Here is a 24675-nt window from a genome sequence, read left to right as displayed (position 1 = left end):
TGACAATAGAATGACATCCAGCGGCAGAGCAGCTGGGCTCTGGAGAGCGTGTCTTACAAAGAACATTAAAATAAGACCTTAGCTCACCCTTTAAATGGCTCCTAGGCTGGTAGGCAGGATTATTGGAGCCCATAGATGCTAGCAAACCTATAATATTTAGGGGATTTTCACAGGGCTATAGTCTAAAATCAGGACTAGGGTTGGGATGTAGCTCAATGGCAAAGAGCTTGCCTAGCAACTGCAACATCCTGGATTTGATCCCCAGTTCCAAAAACAGAAAAGACTATACATACATACACACACACACACACACACACACACACACACACACACACACACACACACACACACACACCACACACACACCATAGAGAGAGTTAAAATCAGGACTAAAAGGATTTAAATTTTTTTCTTGTAAATTGTATAAACAAGTGGGTTTTTCTTTCTGAAGACTGTCACATCTCATTTTCCCAAATTCTTGATCTGACCCGAAACTGCTGCTTATCCAAGGTTCCTATGCTGATGGCACTGGGAGGTGGTGGGGCTTTTAAGAGGTGGAGCCTCATGGGAGGTCCTTAGGTCAATCAGGGGCTTACCGTCAAGGGAACTGAAGGATCCTAGTTTCCCTTTAGCTTAGGTTAGGCTGCATGATATCTTTATCTGACATTTATCTTTATCTTTAGAAAAGACAACAAAGCTTTCACCTGAGGCTAAAGATATTCTGGGCCCTGTGTGGACTTGCTATGATATTGGCCTTTGCCAATATGGAACTCTAAGTCCACCTACCATCTGTCTCTCGACCCCCTCTCCAGGGCTGCGGAGGCCTGCTAGTGACAATCACAGCAACAGCCTGTTTATGTGCACCCTGAATCGGGCCATGGGAGGGGGGGTCGCCCCTGTCAAGCCCTATTCCTCTCTATGGGTCTTTCCATAGCAGCTGGTGCAACCCCCGCAGGCCCCTCCCTCCTTCGCAGCAGATGCCTTTGCACCTACACATCTAGGAGAGAGAACTGAACCCTCTCAAGCCCCCAGCGGGACGGTGGCACTGTGGTCCCTCTGCTCAAATTTCCTGACAGTGTCAGCTCTGGTCTCAGAACAGTGAAAACACATCTTCTTATATCTATCTGCACATTCATTCAATGTATAGCACGTCAAAAATGGCAACATGGCTGACATGGAATCAGGCTCTGAGGTAATTTGGGGCCTTCTGCTTCTGTTTTGCTTGATTATTTTTTCACTGAGCACGGATCATTTTTACTAACGCCACAGTTTTGTAATGGAAGTTATCTCCAGAAAGATAAAGAGATCCTGAGGAGAGAATCACCATCAGTTTCCCCATATTTTCCTCCAAGGAAGTCAGAATAAAGATCCCAAATACACTCAGATCACAATTTCAGGACCTGCAAATGTGTCACCTGACAGCAGCAAAAGGGACTTATTTGCAGATGTGATTAATGTTAAGGATCCCCAGATGAAGAAATTACACTTGAGTTTTCCAGGTGAACTAATGATAGAGCAAAAAAGATGGAGGCAAGCCATGTGCTGGTGGCTCAGGCCTGTAATCCTAGTTACTCAAGAGGCTGAGACCTGATGATCACAGTTTGAACCAGCCAGGCAGGAAAGTTGGAGAAACTCTTATCTCCAATTAACCAGCAAAAAGTCAGAAGTGGAGATGTGGCTCAAGTGGTAGAATGCAGGCCTTGAGCAAAAAAAAAAAAAACTCAGGGACAGTATAGCTAGGTCCTGAGTTCAAGCTCTAGTACTGGCACAAAAAAATGTTAAATGGAGGCAAGAGACTCAGAGTTGTGCATCAGGAACAAAGTCAGAGAGATGCACTGTTGTTGGCTTGGAAGACCAGGCAGTGACTGGGGATGTTCTTGTCTACCACTAAGCTAGGGAGGCAGCAGTGCTTCTAGCAATGAGAGGAGGAGGACACCTGGATTAGAGTTTGGCTCCCCTAGAGACAGAAACTTTCTCCACTTGTTTCTCTGGCTTGTCCTGATCCTGTGCGTTCTAAAGAATTCAGCACCTGAGTTCTTGCTTGGCAAGGCTAAATCTGGACAGTACCCAGCATGGCCACTGCTCTAGCTGGGCTGGCTCCAGGCCCATTCCAGAGGGGGGGGGGAGAAAAGGAGGAGAGAGAGGCCCTGGAAGGCCTCCTGCTTCCCCACTTCTCTTTAGTGCTTTGTTAACATCTGAATTACAACACTCACGACAGAAACTACAGCTTGTTATAAACATGTGTCGCTCACCCCCAGGGCTGGAACCATAAATCACTTGGTTCTGTTGTTTTTGTTTTTGTTTTTCCTCCAGCACCAACCTCAGTAAGTTGTGAAGAGGTGTTCCAATATATTTATTTTCTCAAATGAATTAGATGAGTGTTGTTTTAATTTTTGTATCATGCTTTTGGGCATCTCATGGAACGGTAGTGGAAATAGAGAATACAAGGTTCAAGTTCAAGCAAGGAGTTCAGGGTAACAGTTTCTAGGAAATCTATCATTTTTAGGAGTTTCTGTGGCCCTTGGCAGCCATTTTAAGCCGTACAATTGGCTTTTCTGTTTTGTGGCACTTGGGATTCAAACCTAGAGCCCTGTGCACCAGCCCTGGGCATGGCTTTAGAAGCTAAAAAATGAGACAAGGTTTTCCAATATTGTTCTCCTTTCAAAATATAATCTCAGATTAGAAAAAGAAACAAATGAACCAAGAAAAGGGCTGGGATGTAGCTCAGTGGCAAAGCACTTGCCTAGCAAGTGCAACTTCTTGCATTTAATCTACAGTAACAACAACAACAAAAAAAAAATCAGTAAAAGGAGGGAAAACTGGTGCCAGGGGCAGGTGGCTCATGCCTATAATCCTAGATGCTCAGGAGGCTGAGATCTGAGAATGGAAATCTGAACCCAGCTAGGTAGTAAAGCCCATGAGACCCTTATCTTCAAGTTAGTAACCAAAAAAAGCCAGAAGTGGAGCTTTGGCTCAAGTGGTATCTTGGTTTTATTATTATGATTATTCTTCTCAATATGGGGAGGTCCTCCAAGAGTCTATTCAACTTGCCATGCTCAAGAAACAGATTTAAGCAAAAGATGTGACACTGAGGGCTAAGAGTCTCTCACTATACTTAAAAATGCTTTGACAAGGGCTGGGAAGGTGGCTCAGTGGTAGAGCACTAGTCTTTAGCTGAAGAGCTGAGGGACAGTGCCCAGGCCCAGAGTTCAAGCCCCATGACCGGACCCCCCCCCCCCCAAAAAAAAAAAAGCCTTGACAAGCCAGGTGCTGGTGGCTCATGCCTGTAATCCTAGCTACTCAAGAGGCTGAGATCTGAGGATCATGGTTCGAAGCCAGCCCAGGCAGGAAAGTCTATGGCACTCTTATCTCCAGTGAACCACCAGAAAACCAGAAGTGGTATTGTGGCTCAAGTGGTAGAGCGCTCGCCTTGAGCTGAAGAGCACAGGGAGAGCGCCCAGGCCCAGAGTTCAAGCCCCACAACCGACGGGGGGAAAAAAAAATGCCTTGACAGGCTGGGCATAGTACTGCATACCTCTATTCCTAGCACTCCAAAGGCTGAGGCAGGAGGATTCTGAGTTCAAGGCTAACTTAGGTTATACAGACAGAGAGAATAGAGAAAGAGGGAGAGATAGAGTCAGAGACAGAGACAGAAAGGATGCCTCTACAGAAAAAAATTAAAAAGGGACTTAGTAAACCTCATTTGATTTCCTTGTGTCTCCACTTCCTGACATTGTTCTTACAAAGAACTGACATGGAAACACTCTCAAAGCAACAGATGAAATATGTATTATCTTCTAAGTTACTGAGCTTTGTTTTCTTCTACTGAAGGCTTAAAATAATAGAATATTGCTTGAATGCATCATAATCAGGAGATATCTTTCCCACACCACATAAAATTAAACTCCCTCAATATTCCAGATGCTTCTCTCTGCTTTATTTTTCCTAACACTTAACATATTTACTCTCACTGGGATGTAAATTCCACAAAGGCTTGGATTTGTGCTATGATGTTCCTGCTATGCCCAATAGCCCAGCTAAAGTGATGCTGGTGCACAGTAGTACTCTATAAACATTTCTTGTATGAATACATAGCTAATACAAATCTAGAAATGGAATATGCCCTATGAAGCCATAAAAAAAGCAGAGATTAGATGTAATCAAATCAACATGGCTAGATCTCAGAAGTACCTCTGAATCAAGTAAGGCTAGTGGTAGAATAATAAATAAGCCTCCTGATCTACAAAACAGAGCCCAAATTGGCTCACGCCTATAATCCTAGCTACTCAGGAAGCTGAGATAGCAGGTATTCCATGCTAGCCCAGGCAGCAAAGTCAGTGAGACCAATCAACCAGTAAAAACCCAGAAGTGGAGCTGTAGCTCACGTGGTAGAGCACTAGCTATGAGGCAAAAAGTTAAGGGACAGCACCCAGGTTCTGAGTTTAAGCCCCTGTTCCAAATTCCAATAATAATAATAACAACAACAATAATGGCAAACTTGTTTTCCACTTCATTTTTTTTTATCAGTCATGGGGCTTGAACTCTGGGCCTGGGCGCTGTCCCTGAATTCTTCAGCTCAATGCAAGCGCTCTACCACTTGAGGCATAGCGCCACTTCCATTTTTCTGGTGGTTTATTGGAGATAAGAGTCTCATGGACTTTCATGCCCAAGCTGGCTTGAACCACAATCCTCAAACCTGAGCCTCCTGGGTGGCTAGGATTATAGGCATGAGCCATCAGCACCAGGCTTCTACTTCATTTTTTAAATGGAATCTCTGCATTGTTAAGATGAGCTTAACCCAGGCTAAAAATATCGAGACACAAGAGGCCGAGGTATAACTGACCAGAGTCCTAGGCTGTTAGACTTAGTTCATTAATACCATTTTAAGATTAGGAGGGCACTGGGGCACCAATGGTTCACACCTACAATCGTAGCAACTCAGGAGGCTGAGATCTGAGGACTGAGGTTGAAAGCTGTCTGGGGCAGAAAAGTCCTCATGAGACTTTTTACCTCCAATTAACCACTCCAAAACCAGAAACAGAGCTATGGCTCAAAATAGTAGAGTGCTATCCTTAAGCAAAAGAGCTCAAGGACAGGACCCAGGCTATGAGTTCAATCCTCATGACTGACAGGAAGAAAAAGAAAAAGAAAAGATTAGGAGGAAATTCTTTACTTACTGATTCTTTAGCCACTCCTCCACAAATGGGATGGAGAAGAATTCTGTGAAGGTTTCTCCTGTCCTCTTTGGATTGTGGCTGGCCAGGATATCACATGTTTGATGGACAAGAAGACCACAAGTGAGAGTTGAAGTCAACTGCTGCTCTTCCACTTGCAAATTAACATGGTGGAATTCTTAGAGACACTGAATATTTAAAGACATACACAGGGCCGGGAATGTGGCCTAGTGGTAGAGTGCTTGCCTAGCATGCATGAAGCACTGGGTTCAATTCCTCTGTACCACATAAACAAAAAAGGCTGGAAGTGGTGCTGTGGCTCAAGTAGTAGAGCACTGAGCCCAGAGAGGCTCAGAGACAGAGCCCAGATCCTGAGTCAAACCCCAGAACCAGCAAAAACTAAAAATAAAGAAAGAAAGAAAGAATGCTTAACTTACTTGTACAACCACTCAGTCAGGTAATCACAAGCAATGAATTTGGTCCTTTTCCTCTGAAGAGAGAAAACAGAATTCAATTATATTTTACTTTGCCCATTGTGTCTTGAGTAGAAGAAGGAAGAGAGGTTAATTGATTAAATGCAGACAAAATATGCAGGAATCTATTATGGCATTCAAAAGTATTACAACGAACAGTATCTGGGCAAGGATATGCTTAGCATTCAATCAAGTGCCTAGTGGGAATTGAATGAATGAACTCACACCTCTCCAACACCCAAGCATAAAAGCAAGAAAGAGGTCAGGTACAAGGAAATTAAGATATCTCAAAGAAGAAATTGCTAGCATAATTTTGGACCTTAATTTTTTGGTCAGATGTGGGGCTTGAACTCAGAGCCTAGATGCTACTCCCAAGCTCTTTTTCTTTTATGCATGTGAGCGTACCAGTACTGGAGCTTGAATTCAAGGCCTTGAGTTCTCACTTAGCTTTTTCATTCAAGACTAGAGCTTGACCACTTAAGCCACAGCTCCACTTTCAGCCTTTTGTTGGTTAACGGGAGATAAATCTCTTGGGTTTTTTTCTTCCCATGGCTTTGAACCATGATCCTCAGATCTCAGCCTCCCAAGTAACTAGGATTATAGGCATGAGCCACCGGTGCCCAGTTGAAAATTTTCTTTTCACTTTCTTCCCCTAGTATGTGATTATTAAAAAAAAATTAATTCTCCTTTTTACTTAGAAATTGCCAACTCAACTTTGTAATTAATCCTAGATATGGTTGCTATAAAATTGATACCAAGAGGAAAGGGCTCCTTCATGTTGCTTTTTGTTTTACAGAAAATATAGTGATGTCTGAGTTGCTAGACATTATTTGTAGTCTTTTACCTTACAGCAGATAGTCTTTCATGAAAAATTGAACTACCCCTGGCATGGGTAACAGAAAGAAACCATTAGATTGAGTAACAGAGTCTTTTAATTCTGCATTGCCAGAGCAGGATTCCCTTCAAAAAGGCATAAGAAAATACTTGCACAACAATGCAAATATGTAACTAGCATGGATTGACATATAATAACTTACACAATCCAGTGATTGTAGGATGGCGGAGTCTCTCTCCAGCCCTACAAAGAGTCATTGTTCTCTGAGCATATCTGCCTTGCCACTGAGTAGCAAGGATTTCTTCTACGAAGGAATGTAGCCTGACTTACTCAATTACACAGATATTAAAAATAGTCCAATGGATTGAAAGTCATGCAGGCAGATTTAATGACTTTTGATGTAAATAAATAAAATAGAAGAAACTGTGTTTTGCTTCTGTTCTGGGCAAGCATGGACGTGCGGTGCATACCCAGACACGCATGACACTGGGGACATTGTTCAGCTGTTGTTTAGTTTCAAAATTATCTGCTGGGGAGCTGAAAGAGAGAAGGGACAGCAAATGAAAAGTCATGCTGAGTGACGAGATAAGAGAGGAAGTAATAGGGAGAGAAACTGAAGAATAAAGATTAATAAAGTGTGGGTACCAGATTTGTGTAATGTGGACCATTACGCGGAATCCTAGATTGCTTGCAAATGGAGCAGATGTGTGGGTTGGGGCAAGTAGAGGAAACAGGGCAACCTCATAAGGTATAAAAATCATTTTAGGGGAACTGGGGACAGAGCTCAAGGGGTAGAGCACCTGCCTAGCAAATGCAAAGCCCTGATTTTAAATTCCAGTAGTACAAAAAAAAAAAAGAAAAGAAAAGGCAATGTGGCTGGGCACCAATGGCTCACGCCTGTAATCTTAGCTACTCAGGAGGCTCGGATCTGAGGATCATGGTTCAAAGCTAGAATGGGCAGGAAAGTACATGAGACTCTTATCTTCAATAAACTACCAGAAAACCAGAAGTGGCAGTGGCTCAAGCGTTAAGAGCACTTGCTTTGAGCTGAAGAGCTCAGGGACAGCACCCAGGCCCATAGTTCAAGCCCCACAACCGGGGGGTGGAGGGAAATAGTGTGTGTGCACACACGTGCACAGGCGCATGGTTCAACTCAGAACCTGAAGCTCTCACTTGGCTCTTCTACTCAAGGCTGGCTTGAATACCACTTGAACCATGCCTCCACTTCTAGCTCTTTACTGGTTACTTGAAGATAAGAGTTTCAAGGACAGGGGCTGGGAAGGTGGCTCAGTGGTAGAGCACTTGCCTTGCATGCATGAGGCCCTGGGTTCGATTCCTCAGTACCACATAAGCAGAAAAGAAAAGCCGGAAGTGGGGCTGTGGCTCAAGAGGTAGAGCGCTAGTCTTGAGCTGAAGAGCTGAGGGACAGAGCTCAGGCCCAGAGTTCAGGCCCCACGACCGGACCCAAAAAAAATAAATAAATAAATAAATAAAAAGAGTTTCAAGGACATTTCTGTCCATGTTAGCTTTGAACTAGGATCCTCAGGTCTCAGCCTCCTGAGTTGCTACGATTACAAGCATGAGCCACAGTGCCCAATGTGTTGGTTTTTTTTTAAATCTAGAGTTGAAAGGAAAAAACAAACACTATACATCAAAGGCTAAGATAGTAACCTGCACCCTCCTTTGAAATGTACCCCAAGTTCTGAGGTGAATGGTTAGAGGAATGGACGGAGTGGACAGGTACAGAACAAAGCAAATAAATGGGTAACTATAAAAATCTGGAGTATTCACTCTCAAAGGCTTTCCTATGTGTTTGGAAAAACCATATTGTAATAAAACAGATGAGTCAGGCTGGGAATGTGGCTTAGTGGTAGAGTGCTTGCCTAGCATGCATGAAGTCCTCAATTCCTCATATACAGAAAAAGCTGGAAGTGGTGCTGTGCCTCAAGTGGTAGAGTGCTATCTTGCGCAAAAGGCGCTCAAGGACAGAACCCAGGCCCAGAGTTCAAGGCCCAGGACTGGCAAAAACAAAAAACAACAACAAAACAAAACAAAAAAAACCAGATGATTCAGCAGATCATTCAAGACTGAGACCCCAGCTGACCCAGGGAAAGAGATTCCTGACTTCAGACTTCAGCGGGAATCAGAATCAGCAGGCAGTAACCAAAGACAGGCAGTTCCCTCACAGATTTTAGGACCTCAAGCCCTCAAGGAGAAAAGGATGGTAAACCCAAGGGACCTAACTAGGAGAAGAGATCACTAGGTCTCTAAGAAAACATTATCCTTCAGCTTTTAAAACAGCCTAAGGGGCCCCCTGGTCCAGTAAACTTTTGTTTTCATTTTGTTTTTTAAGTACCTCACTCAGGAAGGATTAAAGATAGCCTAAGGTGAGTCAACAAATAGTTCTTAAAACAATGGATTTGTAACTTAGTTAAACACAGCCTTGAAGTCACTGGTAAACCTCCCTCCCCCAGGGACAATGACTGCCCCAATGGTTTGTCCTGGAGAGGGGTTTAATGCTCCAGGTCCCTAATCATTAATGATACTTGTGCTGGGGTAAAAATCATGGTTGTTCTCTACCTAGAGATGACTTTCAGTCTATTAACAGTGTATTCCTTTCCTAATAAACTTCACTAACACATTTACCAAAAGTAAATAAATAAAGCAGGTAAGGGGTACATATGATAAAAAGACCCAAACTTCAAAGAGAGAAAGGGCAGAAATTAACATGTGCTCAATCTAGACAGTATTTAAGACCATTTCTTTTTTTTTTTTTTGGTCCAGTGGTGGGGCCTGAACTCTGGGCCTGGGCGCTGTCCCTCAGCTCTTCAGCTCAAGGCCAGCACTCTACCACTTGAGCCACAGTGGCACTTCCGGCTTTTTTCTTTTTGCTTATGTGGTGCTGAGGAATCGAACCCAGGGCCTCGAGCATGCAAGGCAAGCGCTCTACCACTGAGCCACCTTCCCAGCCCCTTTAAGACCATTTCTTATGTTGGACACATATATAGGAGAAGACAGGCAGAGGACTGAAGTCTGGGAAGATAAACAACTAACATTTGAAAACAATAGACTCTATATCTAATAGTCAATCTAATTCTCTACCCCAAGTCAAGTGCTTCCTTGCTGTTAGCATGGACTTCAGGGTAGCCACATTTGTGTCAGGCGTCATGTCACTCTAATCCCAGGTGGATTAGAGGAAAGCCCCTCCCATCCTTCCATAGGCTTGTACCAGAACGCACCCCCCCCCCCCAACCCCAGCCCTGACCTACCTGTTATCACTGTCACCAAGGGCGAAAGAGGAGACTGGTTAACTAAGGGGCCTAACCACCATTTAGTTCCCTTAGCTATCCAGTAACTCAAACAACTTCCCCATTCTCTGTAGTGAATGGGGTAGCTGGAGACCTTCTCTGAGATTAAAACACTTGCTGACAATGAACTATCTCTCTACTGCTCAGTGTCTTTATCAGTCTACCAGTAGCCAAGGAAGGTAGCACATATCTGTAATCCCAGCACTAAGAGATTAAGGTAAAAGGATTGCGATTTCCAATCCCGCCTGGTTTGAGGGAAAAATATTTCTAAAGGCCTATGCTGGGAGTTTGTGAAGTTAAGTATCGCTGGGTGTGCCACTGTGTTGATTGTGTAGGTTAAGACCTTTTGCTCTTGTAAGGAATAGAAAAATGGTTGGTCATCTTGTGGATTATAGACAGCAGACATCTATTCTTCACAGTTTTGGAAGCTGGAAACATCAGAGATCATGATGTTAATTGATACATTTGTTGTCTAGTGAGGGCCAGCTCCTCATACATGGCACCTGTTCACTGCTGTTCAGTGGAACCAAGGCTGAATGAGCTAAATTATCCTTTGTACATTTGAAAAGATATTCAGTAATTTGGTTTTTAAAAAAAGGAAAACGGGGCTGGGAACGTGGCTCAGGGGTAGAGTGCTTGCCTTGCATGCATGAGGCCCTGGGTTCGATTCCTCAGCACCACATACACAGAAAAGGCTGGAAGTAGGTGCTATGGCTCAAGTGGTAGAGCACTAGCCTTGAGCTGAAGAGCTCAGGACAGTACCCAGGCCCAGAGTTCAAGCTCCATGACCAGCAAAAAATAAAAAAAGAAGAAAAAAAGGAAAACAACTACAACAAATGATCATGAGCAATTCAGCAGCAAATTTTAGTGCTATGCCACCACAATCAAAGGATTCGAATTGTTACCTGGTACTAACCAGTGCTCTTTGCAGGAATGAAACTTGATGAGCTGCCAAGAGGCAAAGGAGAAGTGGGTGTGGGGAGAACAGGTGGAAAACATGGCATTCATACCACCTCTGCCCAGACTTTACATCTAATCTGCATTTAAAGCTGAGCCTTGATTACTTTCCCACCATTGCTTTACTTATGCATAAAACTGATTTCTTTCCAAATGAAGCAGGGTGCACCAGCGACCCTGCTGGGTGACATCTGCTATGGTCAGGCCCTGGGCTACACAACTAGGAGTAAAGAATTGAATCACAGAAGCCCATGCTTGTAATCCTGGCTTCTGAGGAGGCTGAGATCTGAGGATCACGGAAGCCAGCCTGGGCAGACAAATTCAGGAGATTTATCTCAAGTGAATAGTACAAGGCTGAAAGTGAAGGAATGGTAGAGGACCAGCCATAAGAGGAAAAGCCAGGCAAGAGCACATGGCCCTGAGTTCAAGCCCCAGCACCAGGATAAAAACAAACAAAACTGAGCCACACACACACACAGTCCCACTATGGTTAATTCAGAGTCCCCCAACTCTGAGCTGGAGGCCTCCAGACGTTTCACCCATCTGTACCTCCAGCACAGTGCCTTAATAAGGCAGTCAGATAATACCACCACCCTCCCACCTAGACTTAAACCAACCTGGTCCCCCTTTACCCCACCCATGGGATTCCCCGAATCCAGAATGGACACATGATCCCTTCAGAGAGACAGGATGTGGCAGGAGAGATGGCACTGAGACTTCTGGGAAATCATGTCCTTTGTTCTTCTGAGAGAATTTGTTCTTTCTTGCCTGGAATGGTATGGAAGGTGGAGGCCAAATGGAGGCCTGTGGTATGGTTCTGGCACTTCTCTGGCAGAAGCTGGCCTGAGGACAAAGCAGACCTTGTGAGAAGCCCACTGAAGAGGCAGAAGAAAACCAGGTTCTCAGCTCCATATCACTACACCTGAGTCCAGCCCGTCCTGAAGCCTCTGTACCTCAGGACCCTGTAATTTTCTGAGCTACTAATCCCCTTTGTTACTGCAGCTACTTTTCTGCTAGTTTATAGCATAGAAGCCTGGAATAGCATTCTTTCTGCCTCCTTTTAGTAACTGCACCTTCAACTCTTCCTCAATTTTAAAGCTGGGTGCTTGGAGGTGGGGTGGGGCCAAGGTGCTCTTTCCCTAGCCTTCCAATTTCTCCTGGCTCCCAGGGCTTGTCCCAAAGCAGGTAAGTGGCCTGAGCTGGTTCAGTAAGTGCCAGAAAGCTTGAACTCAGGGCCCTGGCACTGTCCCTGAGCTTCTTTTACTCAAGACTAGCACTCTACCACTTGAGCCACAGCTCCATTTCCAACTTTTTTGTTAGTTTAGTAGAGTAAGAATGAAGAAGCAAGACACCCTGTCTTAAAACAAATTAGAAGCAAAAGAGATTGGGGGCACACATAGCTCAAGCAGCAGAGCTCTTGCCTACCAAGTCTTTAGGCCCTGAGATCAAACCCTAGTATCAATAGAAAACAAAAATTTGTGGCTGAGACTCCAAGGGTAATCTCAAAGTGGACACCGTTTAGTCATGTCTTTCTATTTGCCTCCTTAAGTGACACATCATTTATTCTTCCTGACAGCCACAATGAGGTACAGCCTATGATGAAGAACCTCCCTGATCAGCAGAACAACAACCAAAAACCCCGAGGCTCTCACTGTTGAAGGAGTCTCTTGGGGACCCAGACCTAGCAAGCTTCCAGCCTGCCTATGGGTCCCCAGGACCTTGCCCTCCATCAGGCACCTGCTTCTGAGACCTCCCAGCCCACCTTTTCCTTATGTACATACTCATTTCAAGCCAGACCTTTTCTTGTGATTTAATGCTGTCACTTGATGACTGCAATTGGCTTAGCTGTGGCCAGGCACTGAGCAATATTGGCTTTCGGCACATTTTCTCATTAAATCCTCATCAACTCCCTTGTGTGAAGAAATTGGTATTATAATTTACATTTTATACAGAAAGAATCGGAGATTGAGAAAATGAAGGTCACCATGCTAGTGAGTTTCAAGGTCATATATTTATCAACTCAGGCAGACATAGCCCCCAACTCTATGCATCCCTCTTAGGCAGCTAGGACCGCAAAAGCCTGGAGAATTCCAAGACTTCAAAAGAAGGGTTAAGCTGAGGGTGGGTGGCTTATACCTGTAATCCTAGCTGCTCAGGAGGCTGAGATGTGAGGATGGAGGTTGGAAGCCAGCTGGGACATTCTGCAGCTCAGTTGATGAGAGGTTCTCAGTGCACATTAGCTTCAGCCGTGTTTAAATCATCCTGTGATCTGCTGTTTTCCTGCCCTTAGTTTTGTGCAAAAATGTGTCTTCCAAGAGCAAATAGTGATACCTCCCTCCCCCCCCCCCAAAAATAAACAAAAACTTATGACAACTCTCCCAAGCCAAAAGGGCAGATAATGTGCTCGAGTGAGTACATTATGGCGTTATGGAGAACATGAATTCAGCATCCTCAGAACAAGGCTGAGCTCTGCATCCCTGAGCATGTGTGGTCTTTCCTCAATGGCGGTCTCCTTGGAACCGTGTGCCATGGATACTGACATCTCCTCCACTGTTTTTGATGTGCCAGGAACTCACAACTATGTGATGTCATTATGTGTGTCATTTCCACTTTGCAGAGTAGGGCACAGAAGCTAAATTCCATGTCCAAAGTCACTTATCCATCAACATAAGAATAGGAGTTTGGCCCCTGGTGGTGGGACTCCAGAGCTGACCCTGTACCATGAGCTTGTCACACCTCTCCACAGTCCCACCTGTGCTTTACAAGTCCAGAGAGGAGAGAGTTGCACACAGGTAACCAATTTAGAAGTCAAACCTGCTATCTGCTGTGGAACCTTTATTACTATTAATACCTTCTTAGATTCTTAGAAGAATGGAACTGAGACAATGTCTCCAATGTAATCCAGACTGACCCTGAACTTTTTATCCTCCTGCTACAGCCTCCTGAAAGCTAGGATTACAGGTATATAGCACAACACTTGCTCCCCATATTATTATTATTATTTTGTCAGTTGTGGGGCTCTAACTCTGGGTGTGGGCACTATCCCTCAGCTCTTCAGCTCAAGGCAAGTGCTCTATCACTTGAGCCACAGGGCCACTTCTGGTTTTCTGAGTGATTTATTGGAGAGTGATTTATAGTCTCACAGAGTTTCCTGCCTAGGCTGGCTTTGAACTGTGATCCTCAGATCTCAGCCTCCTGAGTAGCTAGGATTACAGGCATGACTCACCAATGCCCAGCTTTCCTTTTTTTTTTTTTTTTAATGTAGTAGATAATTGGGCAAAGGGCCACCATTCTCAACCCTTCCTTGTCCGTAAGGCTCTTCTCATCAAGAGATTTCCTTGACTTCCTTTAATACTGCCTTCAAAGGGACAGCTGACCTCCATACAAGTCCTAGCAACCGGCCCAGCTTCCAGAGCAACCATCTGGCGTTCACCTGCTGGGGGTTGAGAGAGCAAGAACAGAGAAGATTCAATCCCACTGAGGCCAACACAGACCAGGCTCTGACCTCCAACCTCCAACCTCCAGGGTAGCTGACCACAGACACATAAAGGAAAGCTGCCAAAGAAAGAATTGTTCAGCAAGTCCAGCCCAATTGTTACCTTGCACAAGTGAGAGAGAAAAAAAAGTGTAATTTTAAACCAAAACTCTTGAGGAAGTTTATTACATAGCAGAATGTACACTGGTGCTGTGTATAATAACTAAAACTCAACTTATGGCCAAATGTCAATGTTTCTCAACTTGGCAGTTAGAGAAGGCTGCTGCTACAGCTACCTGGCACAATGCCAGGCCCCCAAGGACAAAGATCTAGGCCACAGAAGTAAAGTCCTGCCACATAGCCAGGGCCCTTTATTTTGAAAGCAAAGCTCGGGGTCCCCATCAGGACAGGGCCTTTCAACTTTCTCTTCAAAGCCTAGTCCTTTGAAAAAGAATTTTTGAGTTTGAAAAACCAAAGCCATGGGGGCTGGGAAGGTGGCTCAGTGATACAGCGCTTGCCTTGCATGCATGAGGCCCTGGGTTCGATTCCTCAGCACCACATAAGCAGAAATAAAAGCCGGAAGTGGTGCTGTGGCTCCAGTGGTAGAGCTCTAGCCTTGAGCTGAAGAGCTGAGGGACAGCACCCAGGCCCAGAGTTCAAGCCCCACGACCGGACCCCAAAAAAAAAAAGAAAAAAAGAAAAACCAAAGCCACTCCCAGCCAAGTTTAGGGAATGAAGTGACCAATGCTCTTTGTTAAAAAGAAAAGAGGAGCTTGCTTATGAAGGTATGGGTTTTTTAAAAAATCACAATATTCAGTCCAGTTCTGATGGCAAATCTGAGCCATATGGGAAATGTTTTTTAAATGCAGAAACCAAAATCCCATTAAGTATTTTTTAAATTGACACACAAAAATTACACATATTTCAGAGGTACCATGTGATGCTTCATGCCCTTTGCTAGTAGGGGAGGGTACTGGGAATTGAATTTAAGGTCTTGTGCTTACTAGACAGGCATTCTCTCATCTGAGCCATGCCCTCCATCCCCATGTGATGTTTTTTTTGGGGGGGGGTCTGGTCGTGGGGCCTGATGCTGGGCCTGGGTGCTGTCCCTCAGCTCTTCAGCTCAAGGCTAGTGCTCTACCACTTGAGCCACAGCCCCACTTCCAGATTTTTTCTTTTTGCTTATGTGGTACTGAGGAACCGAACCCAGGGCCTCATGCATGCAAGACAAGCGCTCTACCACTGAGCCACCTTCCCAGCCCCCATGTGATGTTTTAACACTTTATGGACACGCTGTGTAATGCTCACACATTCACCTTTCTTTGATAGCCCCCACCATACAATGGGAACTATTTTCAGCACCAGCAGTCTTCTTACTATGAGACAGGGTATGAATGAATGTCAGCTCTGGAGGCAGATTCCTGGGTTTGAACCTTAGCTCTTCCCCTTAGCAGTCATGAACGTGGGGACCTCGCTGGACCTCAGTCACAAAAATTGTGACAGAGTTCTTGTGATGTCTGAGTGAGATCACAGTGTAAAGCACTGCCTGGCATATAGGAAGTACTCCAGGAAGGATGGCCATTTCAAAATCAGAGTCCTACTGAGGGTTGGGTGGTGGGCCTCCTGACACACAGAGTGCAACTATTCAAGTATCTTACTTGCCTCAGTCATCTCTTGGAAGCACTCACAGACATCTCAGCTCAGTGACCTTATCTATGCAATTAAGTCATTCCTTCTTTCAGAACTCAGTTCCTACACTGTAAAATTCCTAACAGCTGGGCACCAGGCTCACACCTGTAATCCTAGATACTCAGGAGGCTGAGATTCTGAGGGTCAAAATTCAAAACCAGCCTGAGCAGGACAGTCTAAGAGATTCTTATCTCCAATTAACCACCAAAAGGCCAGAAGTGGAGGTGTGGCTCAAGTGGCAGAACATCAGCCTTGAGTGAAAAGCTCAGGGATAGCTCCCAGTCCCTGAGGTCAAACCCTAGTACCTGCACCAAAACCCAAACCAAACGAACAAAAAATAACCCTTTAAGATTTCATGAAAGATAGATGGGATGGAAGAAATTAGCTTTGATCAAGAAATCCTAAGATTAGGGTGTAGGAGTGTGGCTAAAGTGGTAGAGCGCTTGCCTAGCAAGTGCAAAGCCTGGAGTTCAATCCCCAATGCTGCAAAAACAAAACAAAAACACAAAATACCTAAGGAAATGAAAGGAGCATTCCCCTGCAGTACACTCATGTGGCATTCAAAGACGGAGCTTCCTACTGCCTCCTGACCGGAAGGAAGTGGGTGGGAAGCTGGTGGTTTTTGTGGTGCCTGTGACATTATGAAATACTTCCAGTTCCCTCCCAGTACCTGGGCCAATTGAGGAAACAAGCTGGGCACACTTGCAAGGGTTTATTTTTTATTTTTGCTAGTCCTGGGGCTTGAACTCAGGGTCTGGACACTGTCCCTGAGCTTCTTTTGCTCAAGGCTAGCACTCTACTTCTCGAACCACAGTGCCACTTCTGGCCTTTTCCGTTTAGGTGGTGCTGAGGAATTGAATCCAGGGCTTCACGCATGCTAGGCAAGCAACTCTACCACTAAGCCACATACCCAGCCCCCACCAGGATTTTGAACCCCAGAGTGCCTGCCTGCCTGCAGAGTTTATCAGCAGTCCTAAGAGCTTGCACAGCTTTCGTGGTCTTTCCTGATCAGACGTAAACTGCACACAAGCATGTGGCATCTGGTGTTGACAGGGCGCCAGCTGCTGGGCTACAGATGTCAAAGATGAGAAATGGCTTGGCCCAAGGCCTGACTCATTAATCTCTAATACAAATAGAAATTTCTCGGATGCTTTAAAGGAGTTTTTGTCGCTGCCTGGAGACTGAGAGTGTTACTAACCTCCTCCTTACAACATTATTTATGGACAAACATTAGCTGGGCAACCTGCAAGGTAAAATCTTCGTGACTGGACCTGTTAGCTGATTGTGTTTAAATGATCAACGGAACAGCTGGGTAAGGTACAACAATACTATACAAAGGGTTCCAGCTGCCCCACGGTGGAGAAATCAAATTTGCAGCCTCAAGTTCCCTCTTGCTATTGTTCATTCATGTTTCAGAGGAAGAAAAATGGCAAGCCCATGAGTTGGGAGTGTGGCTTAGTGGTGGAGTGCTTGCCTAGCATGCATGAAACCCTGGGTTCAATTGCTTAGTACCATATAAACAGAAAAAGCCAGAAATGGCACTGTGGCTCAAGTGGCAGAGTGCTAGCCTTGAGCAAAAGAAGCTCAGGGACAGTGTCCAGGCCCTGAGTCCAAGTCCCAGAACTGGCAAAAAAAAAAAAAAAGGGGGGGGTGGCAAGCCCAGGAGGAAAGCAAGAACCTTAACCTGTCATCACCTTCCCACCCACCTGGAAGCCTTGACCAGCCCCCATACCTGTGGCTTTCTGGAGGACTAGGACAGCTACTGACCTCTCTGTGCCCATAGGGACTGGGTGCCATGATCGGCACACAGAAGGGTTCCATGTATATTTGTTGAACAGAACTTTTCTTTCTCTGTCACTCTCTGGTTGTGGGGTTTGGACTCTGGGCCTCTGCATGCTAGGTATCTCCTCTACCGCTTGACCAGACCCCAGCCCTTTTAGCTTTTAGGGTTTTTGCTTTTATTGAAAAGGCTCTGCTCTTCTATCCAGGGTCAGCCTCAGACCATGTTCCTTCTACAGCCTCCCACATAATGAGGAGGACAGGTGCACAGTACCGCACCTAGCTTGTTTGTTCAGATGGGGTCTGGCTAACATTTTTGTCTGGGCTGACCTCAAACCACAACTCTCTTGATCTCTGCCTCCAAAGTAGTTGGAATTAAAGGCTTGAGCCATGTAGCCTGGATGAAAACAATTATTTCTGAGCCACTTTGCCTACTTACAGATATTCTTCACATGACAACAGAGACATGCCATTGTGGCCATTTGATTGTTTTAGATTCCATCCTGTGCTCCGTCTGATTAAAGACATAGCTCACTAACAAACTTTGGTCAACAGTAGGATAGCAAAGGGGACACACCCAGAGCTGGGACTGTGAGACAGTCTGGTTTTCTCACTTTACTTAAAGAACTGAAGCCAGAGAGACAAAGCCATGGGACAACAGCAGGGGCCAGGCTGAGAGCGCCCTCCTTGACTTCTCCAGCCTTACCCCCACCCAGCCTGCCACGCCTGCCACCTGTTTAACACCACAGAGAGAAGACCATGCAGCTCTTTATGAAAGTGGTCAGGATTAAGTGGGCCAGGGAAGTCAAAGCAGAGAATGAACAATAGTAAAGAATTGTAGGCAGTTTAGATTGTGTAGTGAAAGGTAATCTGTTTTCCCAAAAATAGCTATGAATAGAAGCCATCGGCATTTCTGGGAGCTACTTTGAAGACAACCTCCAACTCCAGTACATTGGGAAAGAAACACGGCCAGGCTCTGAGGTCACCTGCCAGCAAGAGCAAGGCCACTGAGGTAATAGGTACAACCCCTCTCCCCCCTGCATCCCCTCCCCTGGAGCACTCATGATAACTAAGAGACCTTTGTTGAGAACTTTTCATGCTCGAGGCCTGCCCTGGGCACTCTGTGTGGTGCCAATAGCATGCTAGGACATGGCCACGAACATGACCACCTCTGTCCTCTGCTGTGTCACCACAGGGATGGAGGTGCTCATGCATGCTAGGCAAGGGTTCTACCCTCAGCTACAGCTCCATCCTCGTCTAAAGTTTATCTGTGACAGTCTCCCTAAGTTGCCCTTCCTGTCTTCAAATTTATGATTCTTGCCTCAACCTCCCTAGTAGCTGAGATTACAGGCGTAAGCCACCATACCTAGAGAGGTAAACTTGAAAATTAGGCAACTTTGATTCCAGAGTCTTGCTTCTAACAATTACACCCTGAACCAAGACCCAATTTACTGACTGCATAATAGCAAATGTATGTTGGGGGGGGGGCAGTGCCATGAACCACATGCTGCTCTTTCTCCCAGGTTAGCCAAACTCATGAGTTAGATGGGTGACCTCTTTCTCCTTCTTCCATCAGAGCCTCTCCAGAGATGGGTCCCATATAGAGAAGAGATGTGGGTTATAGTCAGGGCTCAGGCACAGCAGTGCTTTCCTGGGGACAACTGTATGCTCACCATGAACAATATATATGGAAACATACATTTCAATATACATTGAAAGGGGGACCAAGGAAATCAAAGAATCTGTCCTCAAGGCTCTTAAAATATCAATGGAGACTGGCATGTGTAAAATTAAGTATATGTGCATGTGGGTTAAGAATGTCTTAATCAAAGCTATCTTAATTTGCCATAAAACGAGGAACAGATGAATTCTCTGAAATCTGAGCACTGGGCCTAGCAGGGAACTGCCAGTCTGAGATAGGCATCATGGAGCTGAGTGCACAAAAACAAAACAGAACTGAAACAGGTGGGGAAGAGGAGCGGAAGAAGTGTCTTCTGAAGAAAGAAGGCATGTTTGAACAGTGGCAAGGAAGTGAGTGTGAGTGGGGGACAAGGACTGGCTCAGTGTGGCTGGAGGCAGTGCCTGGGAAGGAGGCAGATCAAGGGCAGGAGACAGACAGGAGAAGGCTAGGCTGGTGCTCTTGCTTCATCGTGTGAATGCCTCTTTGTCAAACAATGTACTGTGGGACAGTGCGGCACCCCAAATTATTCCTTAAAGGATGCCTCCCCCACCAAAGGGTCATGTGGTAAAGGCTGGATCTCCTGAGTGATGCTTGCTCTCAAAGGTGTTAGAGGGCGCGTGCTATGGAACTCCAGCCCATTCCTGGCTTTGCTCTACCACAGACTCCTACCATAAGGTACTGCCTTGCCACAGGCCCAAAGCAATAGGGCCAACTGATCCTGGGCTAGAACCTGCAAAACTGTAAGTGGAAGTAAATCTCTTTGTGTTATCACTTGTCTCAGGTGTCTCATTATAGTGACAGAAGGCTGACATGATTTGCTATCCAAATTCTGACAGGTCTGCCTGAGGTGAAGAGACAAGGTATCAGAGAGAGAGAGGCCTGTGAGGAGTATTGGGCTGAGTGGATCAAGGGGCAGCCAGCTGGAGACAGCTCTAACGTGGTGACTAGGAGGTGACAAGGGCCATGTAATGACAAGGCCTCACAGAAAAACAGAATGTTTGCCAAAACGTGTATAAAGTGTATAAAGTAGCTCCTCAGCATGTAAAAGCAGCATTGGGTCCAGGCACAGGTTCTTCTCAGACAGGGACTCCAACTGAGGGACACCATTAACTTGGGATTGCTTCTCCAGGCTCCAGGAAGTGTCATATCAATTAGGCTTCCAGTCTGCTAACATTTGAGTGTCTTTTTTTTTTTTTTTTTTTGCCAGTCCTGGGGCTTGAACTAGGGCCTGGGTACTGTCCCTGAGCTTCTTTTGCTCCAGGCTGGTGCTCTACCACTTGAGCCAAAGCATCACTTCTGGCTTTTTTTTTTACTGTGTATGTGGTACTGAGGAATTGAATCCAGGGCTTCATGCATGCTAGGCAAGCACTCTACCACTAAGCCACATTCCCAGCCTTTGAGTGTCATTTTGAAACATTTAATCTGGATTTGAATCCCAGCTCTGCCACTTGCCCCTGATCATGGTGTGAGGCTCTGCCACCCTCCATTTTTTTCATGTGCAGAAAGCTACTGACAGGAACAGGGGGAACTGGGTGACAGCACTCTGCAAAGGGTCTGACACAGACCAGAGGCTTGGCCAACATTAAATGTCTTTTTTTTTTTTTTTTGGGTCCAGTCCTGGGCCTGAACTCTGGGCCTGGGCGCTGTTCCTCAGCTCTTCAGCTCAAGGCTAGCGCTCTACCACTTGAGCCACAGAGCCACTTCTGGCTTTTTTCTTTTTGCTTATGTGGTGCTGAGGAATCAAACCCAGGGCCTCATGCATGCAAGGCAAGAGCTCTACCACTGAGCCACCTTCCCAGCCCCATTAAATGTGATGAGTCCTGGTAGACTGAACACTGGGCATGAGTTGCTTGCTTGACAGTGGGCACAGGGTACACGTGGAGAAGCTAGAGCAGGAGGAACAATCAGAGCCAAATGAGAAGTGAGGAGTGCTTTCATTAGTTCACACAACACAGGAATGAAAACCTGAGAAAGCCAGGAGATGCTAGATGCACAGAAGAAGGGCAGGAGGGATGCCACGCAAGGGGATATTCTCTTCAGGGCCCTGGTGACTAGACAGATGGAAGCTATTAATTTTGTTGTTTTTGTTGCTGCTGCTGCTGTTGTTGTTGCCAGTCCTAGCATTCTACCACTTGAGCCACAGTGCCACTTCTGAATTTTCCGTGTACATAGTACTGATGAATCAAACCCAGGGTTTTATGCATTCTAGGCAAGTACTCTACCACTAAGCCACATTCCCAGCCACAGTTGTTACATTTTGAATGCAACAACTTGATGGCACTAAGGTCATGGCTGCCCTCTGATTTGGGAGTAACTGAGAATTTGAAATAAAGAGACCCTGGCCATACAACTCACCTCAAAGCACTTTTCTATCTTTGCTTGGTGAAGCAGGCTGACCATTCCAGAAAGCAGAACTGGAAAGATGAAATTTTCCAAATATTCTTTGGGGGAGCCTAAAATAAATAGACAACAAACTCATTCCTACTGCAGATTCCAAATGACCCATGTTTATCTGGAGAGATGTTTGCTGCTTTGGTACCACCCCGGGGTATAAGGAAAGAGTGCTGAGACGGGAGCTGGGGGAAAGATATAATGACCATGGCAGTGAGTGGCCAAGACCCAACATGCGGGTGCAGGCACAGAACAAACCACCAGCAGCAGGCCAGGTACAAGGAGTGGGCCTGAGGAGCTGGGGGAGGAAGACCCCCAGCCTACAGCTCAGGGAGGAGCAACAAGGCATTTTCTCCCCATTTTGCATTTGTTCCTCTTCCTTTCCTTCTCCTTTATAGTTCACCTAGTCAAGAGTATGCGCATTGCTATTATCATCTCAAATTTTTTATGGTGATACTGGAGGTTGTAATTAGGGCCTTACACCTATACAGACAGGTGCTCTGCCCCTTAAGACATGCCCCAGGCTTTTTCAGATAGGAACTAGCAATTTTTGCCCAGGCCAGCCTCAGATCACAGTCCTCTATATTATGCTTCCTGAGTAGCCAGGATTATAGATGTGTACTACCACCTCTGGCTTGTTTTGCTGACACAGAGGTCTTGCTAACTTTTTATCTTACTGATTCTCTTAATCTGTCATTTCCTGAGTAGCTGGGATTGCAGGTGTGAGCCATGACACCTAGCCCTCTCTATTATATTTTAAACTTCAAGATAAATCAGTGGCATGAGGGGATTTCTTTTAGAAATAAGGATTCTCATTTAGGAAGATTCTCTGAGGTCTATCTAATCACCCCTTTCCCTATCTCATGGTTCTAGAATGTTACAACCCCAATGATAAAAGATGACACTGGAGTTTCTTTCTTACATGTTTTTGGATCGAGTGTCACCAATTCCTTCTGAGGACAGGGTACATGTGAGTCCACAGGGGTTTGGGCTGCCGGCACTAAATGCTCTGCCCTGATGCTGGGAAACACCAATTCCTCCAGTGGGGAAACCTGGTGTGGGCAGGGAGCAGAGTTAATTCATAGAAACAGTTTAATCATTGCAGTCTTTAAAGACAAACTTACAAGGGAATACAACTCTGGGTCAGACTTTATGGCTATAGGTCTTTGTCTTCTTAGACATGACTCCTGAGACATGACTTTTTTTCTAGAAAAGATTAAGAGGGCTATCTGTGGGGAAGATACTGGCCAGCCAGTCCAAAATAGGCAGGATGAAGGGTGGTTCCACAAGTGAAGGGAAGAGGTAGGCACAGCACTCAACAAGCCTTAAGGACTCAAGTTCCTCTTCCCACCACAAAGGGGCCTCAGCTGTCAGAATTGCCAGGCACAGAGGGGGAAAAAGGGGAGAGAATGGGTAAAGTGAGGATCTGGCAGGGCTCCATAGGCCTGCCCTCTGCCCATACCTCTCAACATGAGGACATGTCCCTCATACCAGCATCCATGTGCATGTGTCAGTCCTGGGGCTTGAACTCAGGACCTGAGCACTGTCGCAGAGATTTTAAGTGCTCAAGGTTAGCATAGTACCATTCGAGCCACAGCTCCACTTCCTGCTTTTTGGTGGCTAATTAAAGGTGAGAGTCTCATGGACTTTCCTGCCTTAGGGTGGCTTCAACTATGACCCTCTGATCTTAGCCTAGGATTACAGGCATGGGTTGCCAGTACCTGGTTCAGAGCCTTACTTAAAATTTTTTTTAGCTCCATTAAGTGTTTATTTAATTTCAAGGTTTATTTCCAAGGTTCTCCCCTCCTGGCCTGGCCTGGCCTCTCTCTTCCAGTCTTCATCTATCCTACCCAGGTGTGCAGACAAATTTGCTCTGTCTGCATCTGGCCCCAACACAGACAGAGTGCTGGACACCCAAGATCCCATGATCCAGGCAATGAGTACCCAACCCACTGAAGAGATGCAGTCACCCCATCAGTGCAGCTAGCAGGGACCTGTGTTCAAGTCATAGCTCCAGTGCCTTCCCTTTCCCACCTCCCCAACTCTGGACACTGGATCCTCACAGGCTACCTGTGTCCTTCTCACTTCAGAACCTCTGATGAAGGTTGAGGCCTAATCAATACTCACAGGAACTGCAGCTTCCGGTTTGACTTTACATTCTAGAAAGGAAGGCAGCTCCGCTTCATACTCTAAAGGAGGGGGGAAAAAACACCCTCAGTTCACACTTCAGTGTGTGTTGTGATGTCAATTTTCTCTGAGTAGCGCAGAGGAAGAGAATGGAGAGGGAGGTTAAGTAAAGGCACCAAAAGTACCACTGAACAGAGAGGAACATGAAGAATGCCAGTGCTACAGGCTCCAACAACTACTGCTGAAAGTATCTTTTTTTTTTTGTCAGTCATGGGGCTTGAACTCTGGGTCTGTCCCCCAGCTCTTCAGCTCAAGGCTACCACTTGAGCCACAGTGCCACTTCTGGTTTTCTGGTGGTTTATTGGCGATAAGTGTCTCTCAGACTTTCCTGCCTGGGCTGGCTTTGAACTGTGGTCTTCAGATCTCAGCCTCCTGAGTAGCTAGGATTACAGGCATGAGCCACTGGTGCCTGGCTGAAAGTATAATTCTTTTTGGTTTTTGTCGGTTGTGGGGCTTGAACTCTGGGCTTGGGTGCTGTCCGTGCGCACTTCAGCTCAAGGCAAGCGCTCTACCGCTTGAGCCCCAGTGCCACTTCTGGTTTTCTGGTGGTTACTTGGAGATAAGAGTCTCACAGACTTTCCTTTCCCTGGCTGGCTTTGAACTGCTATCTTCAGATCTCAGCCTCCTGAGTAGCTAAGATTACAGGTGTGAGCCCCAGTGCCCAGCTTGAAAGTATAATTCTTTTTGGACAATGTCACCCCTTCCCTCACTCTTTTCCAGTTTTCC

General features: G+C 45.7%; 1 protein-coding gene across 1 annotated transcript in view; it reads right to left on the bottom strand.

The window, feature by feature from the left end:
* The window catches only part of Iqck (IQ motif containing K), an 81967-nt gene that overhangs the window by 51392 nt on the left and 5900 nt on the right, over window positions 1-24675 (bottom strand). The window contains exons 2-6 of the mRNA XM_042666638.1: window positions 23890-23951; window positions 22685-22814; window positions 21727-21824; window positions 5612-5664; window positions 5178-5255 (exon numbers count right to left, since the gene is read on the bottom strand). Of these exons, the coding sequence (XP_042522572.1) occupies window positions 5178-5255; window positions 5612-5664; window positions 21727-21824; window positions 22685-22814; window positions 23890-23951 (421 nt within the window). The remainder of the gene's footprint in view (window positions 1-5177; window positions 5256-5611; window positions 5665-21726; window positions 21825-22684; window positions 22815-23889; window positions 23952-24675) is intronic.

This window comes from Dipodomys spectabilis, unplaced genomic scaffold (genome assembly GCF_019054845.1).
Source record: "Dipodomys spectabilis isolate Male_0828 unplaced genomic scaffold, ASM1905484v1 ptg000366l, whole genome shotgun sequence".
In the NCBI taxonomy this organism is placed as follows: Eukaryota; Metazoa; Chordata; class Mammalia; order Rodentia; family Heteromyidae; genus Dipodomys; species Dipodomys spectabilis.
Note: the sequence above shows the minus strand (reverse complement) of the source record. Positions and strands in the feature narration are given on the sequence as shown.